The 6,623-nt window shown below is 52.0% G+C and overlaps 3 protein-coding genes across 3 annotated transcripts; 2 read left to right on the top strand and 1 right to left on the bottom strand.

Moving 5' to 3' along the window:
* Nucleotides 1-740: 740 nt before the first annotated feature.
* Nucleotides 741-966, bottom strand: TGAM01_v210947 (hypothetical protein; the record flags this gene model as incomplete). The annotated part of the gene is made up of 2 exons (XM_024550935.1): nucleotides 741-779; nucleotides 838-966. 2 exons carry the CDS (start codon nucleotides 964-966, stop codon nucleotides 741-743), a joined length of 168 nt encoding a protein of 55 aa, XP_024404330.1.
* Nucleotides 967-3,654: 2,688 nt separating this feature from the next.
* TGAM01_v210946 (hypothetical protein) lies at nucleotides 3,655-4,027 on the top strand (the record flags this gene model as incomplete). The annotated part of the gene is made up of 2 exons (XM_024550934.1): nucleotides 3,655-3,818; nucleotides 3,877-4,027. 2 exons carry the CDS (start codon nucleotides 3,655-3,657, stop codon nucleotides 4,025-4,027), a joined length of 315 nt encoding a protein of 104 aa, XP_024404329.1.
* Nucleotides 4,028-5,738: 1,711 nt separating this feature from the next.
* Nucleotides 5,739-6,351, top strand: TGAM01_v210945 (small nuclear ribonucleoprotein; the record flags this gene model as incomplete). Its single annotated transcript, XM_024550933.1, has 3 exons — nucleotides 5,739-5,967; nucleotides 6,044-6,115; nucleotides 6,221-6,351. 3 exons carry the CDS (start codon nucleotides 5,739-5,741, stop codon nucleotides 6,349-6,351), a joined length of 432 nt encoding a protein of 143 aa, XP_024404328.1.
* Between the last annotated feature and the right edge of the window lie 272 nt (nucleotides 6,352-6,623).

Genomic DNA, 6,623 nt, shown 5'->3' with positions numbered 1-6,623 from the left:
GAGAGAAAAGCGAGCAACCTAAAAAAAAAAGGAGACATGACCTGTCTCATCGCGATGGCAGAAACATGGCAGTAGGCAAGTCATGGCAGGGATCCCGGCATGGGCTCTGCGTGGTATCGCTAGAAGAAACGATTGGCAGGGTCTGGCAGGGGTGTTTGCTTCGATTAGAGAGAGAGCGGCGGATGGAAGAGCGGTTTGGTCGGACGATTCGAGAGCTATTAGTGATACCTGCAAGCTAGCGAGTATATCATCTACTTGTACCAGTATGTAGGTCCAGGTTGTTCGTAAGGGTACAAAATAGTACCTACCTGTAGTGTTAGATACTGCCTACTAAGCGGAACTAGTAATAGCAAACAAACAGCTAATCCACTCCCTTTTGTTTTGGCTGTTCAGCTCGCGGAAAAGGGAGAGAGAGACACAAGCTGGAGGCGGCTCAGAAGCTCCGAGTCATCGTTTGGCGGCTGGGCATGTGCGGCTGCTAATAAGCACAAGCTGCAATTAGCAGGCGAGACTAACAGGCAGTAGCAGCAACACTAGAACCGATTGCGAGAAAATCTAAAAAAAAAAAAAAAAAAAAAAAAGGGCACAGGACGTGAGTGGTAGAGTGCTTGTAGGCTGGCCCGTTTTTCTTGCAGCAAGCGAGCGGATGGCGCTGAAACCCGGCTTGCTTCTCTTTTGGCTGCGAGCACCAGCCAGGGCTACCCTTACCGGTGCTCGTATGCGGGCGGTTTCTGGCATAATTACCTGATAATAGAGAGCTCTGGTCTGGCGATGCCTACCTATGTAAGTAAGTACCTTGTAATTGCTGACATGTATCTATGTATGGGATTCTCTTACCGTATTTGTCGCAAATACATGCCTACACGTTTTGTTGTTCCTTCTTTCTTTCGGCAACGCATTCGGCATAGTATCATTCGAATTCCCTGGTCCACGGGCCAGAGCCAGCCAGCCAGCCAGCCAGCCCATCACATGTAAGAGACCAACGAATCCAAGACACCGGTCAAGTTGTCACCTATCGCTTGCTTCCAAGTGCGCCACGGCACAAAAGGGGAAAGAAGAAAAAAAAAAGAGGGAAGGGGGGGGGTGCGATGGCATTGACAGCAGCAGATTTCTATCACATCTCCCTTTTTGCTTTTCAGCCCAAGCATCAGACAGAGAGTCTCCGTCGTTGTCCGCCGGCAGCGCTGGGCTGGAGCTAGAGCTCTGCCAGTGAAACGCCAGACGCCGCCAGCCTTGTCTGCCTCTCTTTTTGTCTCTGTCTGTGCGGCGGCATGCGTTCGTACCCGATCCCAACCAAGCGCGCGCGACGAACGGCTCCTCCGCATTGTCCGGCGAACGAGTCCAAGCGGAGGCCGGCTCTGGAGATTTGAGCAAAATGATCGTCGAGCGGACCGGGCGGCCCTGCTTGTGTCGCCCCGGAAGTATCAGATTGCCGCAAGTGGGCACCGAATGCTAGTAGAGCTCCATCGGTATGGGCAGGTATACGAGGAATCTGCCACAGTACGCTGGGAGCGCGGAGAGTGAGAGAAGACTGGACAAGCGGCACTTACAGCCAGAGCAGGGTAGGCCGCGCTGCTGTGACCATTGCCCCTGGCTGCGAGTCGGCCAGCCCTGGGCTGACGCAAGCATTGCTGAGAGCAGCAAACAAAAATCAGTGCCAGGCCAGGTCAGAGCTGGAGCAGGGCCCTGGGTCCGCAGTTCGACGATGGACGGAACGTCTTCGTACCGTGCCAGCAGTATCGTCGCGGTTGCTAGTAGTAATAGCGCCCGGCTCAGAACAGTTTTTGATAATCAAAGAAAAGGAAACGACCTGTAAAGGAGTGAGTGGGCGAGCGGATGCGGCTCTGGTTCGCTAGCTATCGCTTGATACTGCTAGTATGTATCTACTACCACCGCCACCGATATGCAGTATGCAATGGCAGGGAAACGACGCAGAGTTGCAGCAATGGCAACGGCAATGGCATAATAGCAGTAGGTAGTAGTATGAGCGGTAGCAGCAGCATCATCTAATTTGCTGGCACTGCCTGTATTGTCGGTTAATCCTACATGGACGACATGCTCCTCCCGGAGTCGAGATCTGAGCCAGACAATCAGGCTGTGAAGGCACAGTGGCGTCAAAAGAATGAGATGCAATGGAATGGCGGCACGCCCCCCCAATATTTCCACTTGTTTGCATAAGTACTCGAACAGCTCATACAAACAGGTGTTCGATGTGCCTATTTCGTGCTGCAGTGGGTGATCGAGGTGGTGCATTCGCGCATGCGTAGGATAGGATATGTAGCATACATACTACTTGTAGCATAACATAGCCAGTGTGCGTCCAGGCTTCAGCCGTGAAACTTGTCAGTGAGCAGTAGACCAGGAGCCCGGCGGAGTTCGATGCGCCTGCTGCGGTGCCGACAGCCAGCAAATGCCTGCATTTCGCCTGCATATCCCGGTCTCAGCAATGCTCGCCCAAATCCAGAGGCACCATTCACCGTATTCGTCCATACACCATCATCCGCTTTGGCCCTCTTGTCTCTCTTTGTCGTCCCCCCGTCCACTTCGCACGCCCCCTTTCCCCTCTTCTCGGTGTCTAAACGCCCCCTTCCCACTTAGTTCGGATGGTAGCCGTATCGCTGGAAATCGCTTTGCCGGTCTCAAAATATGGGCCGCCAGCGCCATAGCACGCTCGCGTAGATCATTTGGGTTCCGCAGCAGGTGCTAGGTAGTATGGAACCCACAGCAGAGTCAAGAAGTGAATTGAGAAGAACAAAATTCAAGAAACAAGGTAAAGGTTGAAAAGTTCACTTGCCGAACATGGGCTGATTTGCCGTCGTCACATAATCTGTCTGCGATGTATGTCCAATCAGCTTGGCCGATGCTTACGACTCTCCCTCTCCTCTCCCTCTCCCTCTCCCTCTCTCCCTCTCTGAATAACAGGCGAGGAGCAAACATTGGCATGGCAAATTCGGATAAAATCAAAATCAAAATCAATACGAGCCAGCACTTTTCTTTTTTGGCCTAGAACAACACCCAAAAGACAAAGCTAGCTCGATGGCTGAAGCTGGCTTGGTGCTGGTGCTGGTGCTGATGCTGATGCAAACGCACAAAGGCTCCAGTCTCCAGTCTCCAGGCTCTTTCAGCTCGTATGTAGCGTCCTCAGGCCCCGAGTTCCCGGCATCTCAGGACCCCCCGGCCCCCTTGCCTGGCCTAAAGGGCGACTCGGCTGTCGAGGCTACAGGGGAAGGTTGTGGCTGCAGTAGCCGCTGCTGCTTAGCTCCTCGACGGCAGGCGTAGTCGTAAGCCTTTGGGGCAAGGAGGGGCCTCCCGCTGGCTTCTCTTACACGCCGCTGGCAGCTGTTTGCTGCTTGCCCCTTCTTTCCAAGTGCCTTGTCCCCCTTCATCTCTCCCGAGCCGTGCCGCCGTGCCGCCATGCCTTGCCTTTTGGTGATTTGATATTTGATACCATCAGTCTTACTCCTACTCCCTTGGTACCTTAGGTATGTACCATGGTATTACTTCCTTGTGCCTTCTGGATTACTTTTACCGAACAGTAGCGTCTTGCCTCAGTGTTGGCACTAACACTAGCACTGGCACTATCAATCACCGTCACGAAGGAATGGCTCGAATGGGATGGATTCTCAATGTTAATCTGCTTTCAGTTTCAAGTACATGATGCTATCATCCATAGCTCAGCTCGGCGTTGAACCTAGTAGGGATCAACGCTTTTTGCCTTTTCGTGCGTATGTGCGTGTCTGTGTGTGTGTGTGGTGGCCAGCGTCAATCATCAACAGCCAGCTCAAAGTAATAGTGCAGGCAGCAATGCAGCCTGCAAAGTGAGTGTGGCTGAATATTTGTCTCAGTAATACGGATTGGTATCTGACCGACCGACAGCAGGTTTGATTGCGGAAAAAGCAGGTTCGCGGCCTGGGAATCATGCCACTACGAGACACTTCCCCAGGGAAACCATAGCCTGCTCGCCAGCTCCCACATCCCGGCTCCATGGATCTTGTCTCTGTCTCTCTGTGTCTCTCTCCCTCTTTGACACAACGGATATCACACATCCACCATACATTGGAACGATGGACAAGCAGCAGTCATCTCTATGCCATGGATCATGGGTCTCTCTCCCCCCCTCATGCTTACAACGTACGCATCAGTCACAGTGCCAACGATGTAACCCAAAAATAACAATGCCGGCTCTACGTTGACCACGGTATGCTCGCCACCTGGCATTGCAGCAGTTTGGATGTGTGTACGCATGCGTGGTGGTGGAGGAAGAAGAGGAGATGGAGGAGAAGGAGGAGAAGGAGGAGCAGCAGCCAGCAACAAGCACCAGTCATGGACCGTTACTTTGGTATGCATGTACTGACTTGCTCTTCTCTTGCTACAGGGATCCCTGACTTCTCCGGAAGCTTGTCTTGCCCGGCTGCAACAACTTTATCGGAAGATGGCCCGACAACCCCGCCTATGTGTGTATCCCTGGAATATGGGTTTCTGGATCATTGCCTCGACAAACGAGCCAAGCGAGAGTAAGATGGGGAGTTGTAGGAAAGACGATCATCTGAGCCTCCGCTGCGTATAGGAGGGTATATCGCTTGATAGTAGACCGTTTGATAAACCAGCCAACCAACCAACCAACTACAATTCCTCGCTTCCATGCTAGCTGCGACATAGGCAGGCAATCTATCCCTCCCTACATAGACTATCACCTCGCAAACGGCCACTACATACTATTAGCCACCGCTGCGCTATAGCATCACACGCTACGTCTGGCGAGATTAGATTGATCAACTGCCTATTGCCGCTGCTTGCATTTCGCTACTGTCGGCCGGGCTTTCTGGTCATGCCTAAGCGATGCTACGTGTTTCACCGGCTGCATCCTCCGAGGGCGATTAGAAAACCCATAACATCCATACAGTAGCAACGAAGCCCGACGAGTGGGCCTTTTTGTTGCTGCTTGGCACAGCAAGTACAAGGAACAGCTACAGCAGATGTTCATATAACAACCCTTGCCCTTGTCATTGTCTTGCTTCATGTACGTAGCATGCACTGCTTATACGATGCCCGTATGTAGGCATATGTGGGAGAGCATATGTGCATGTAGGTTACAGTCCTATGGCATGCACTGTACAGCTCCCCCAGCGCCAGCAACGCACATACTTGTCCTTGGATTTCCGCCTATCAAATCGCCGACCAGGAGTCCAGACCCATGAAAGATAGAGAGCACCAGCATGGATGTAGTACTTGCATGCACAGTGAAAGGAAACAAATCACTTGTCAGTTTCCATTGTATGAATCCTTCATCGCTGTAATCGGAAGAAGCGACTTTGAAAACAATATTACCCCAACAAGAAAGTAGCCTTGTTCCGCTAGTCCCAATTAGGCACTGACCATCCACTTCAAAAGAAAAGAATTATGCAAGAGTCACCACCCCTCACCAGAGCTATCGATTGACGGATTGGTTTTTGAATCTCATGCAACTCCAGCAAAAGCAGACGCAAGCTTCGAACATCAAACCGCCCCAAAGAAATCCTCGCTTCCACCAGCCTCGAACCAATTCCGTGACTGAATCCCGCCCCCCCTGTTCAAGAACCCCGGTCGGATAAAAACAGACAAGAGCAAAATAGAGGGAGAGACAAGCGGCACAGACCGAGAAACCGAGAGACCAAAACGATAGACGGAATCGCCGCAGAACAAGCCCAACCAGTAACTTTCCAGCTCTCGGACCCCCCAGTCAATGCACAGTGGCCACAATGTCCGATAGACCTTTCCACAGAGGCGGCCGCGGTGGCGGTGACCGAGGAGGTGGTGGCGGCGGTTACCGAGGCGGACGAGGAGGAGGAGGAGGTCGAGGTGGTGGTGCTAGAGCCGAGGCTGGAGCTGGCGGTGCTCAGACGGAGAGGCCCAAGAAGGAGAACATCCTGGACCTGGCAAAGTACATGGACAAGGCCATCATCGTCAAGTTCAACGGCGGTCGAGAAGGTAAATGCGAGCAACCCAGACAAAGCAACAAGAGACCATAACAAGCAAACAAACGCTGAAACAAAACAAAACACAGTCCGCGGTACGCTCAAGGGCTATGACGCCCTCATGAACCTCGTCCTCGATGAAGTCGAAGAAACCCTCCGAGGTAAGTTGCTTGTCTTCTCACGTCGACCTCCACAACTCAGCCCATCATCGTCGAAGAAGTCTGGCCCTGTAATTAACCACAAAGGAAACTAACCCCAAACAACAGATGACCAAGGCAACGAAACAACGCGATCATTAGGTCTTGTCGTCGTTCGCGGGACGCTTCTAGTCCTCATCAGCCCGGCGGATGGCAGCGAAGAAATTCCAAACCCCTTTAACGCAGCAGCAGACGAGTAACACCAGCAACACAACAACCCGTACGATGATCTCCGCCAACGGCCATTTTTTCTTGGCTGAGAGGGGGAGAAGAAATTCTAAAAGGGCGGAGCAAACAAGGAAAACGAAGGTGTAAAAAAAGATAAAAGGGGGCCCTCATTTTTGACACCATCAGCTATAAAACACAAATGGATGGAAAAAAGAATGAGAGGATGTGTATTTTGGGTGTTCTCTGTTTTAGATATATGTATGTAATACCTTTTTGCTCTCGAGAGACAAATGATGGGGAGAGT

The sequence above is a fragment of the Trichoderma gamsii genome, assembly GCF_001481775.2.
Source record: "Trichoderma gamsii strain T6085 chromosome Unknown Scaffold_79.2, whole genome shotgun sequence".
In the NCBI taxonomy this organism is placed as follows: Eukaryota; Fungi; Ascomycota; class Sordariomycetes; order Hypocreales; family Hypocreaceae; genus Trichoderma; species Trichoderma gamsii.
The sequence above is the reverse complement of the archived record's forward strand: the minus strand, read 5'-3'. Positions and strand labels throughout refer to the sequence as shown.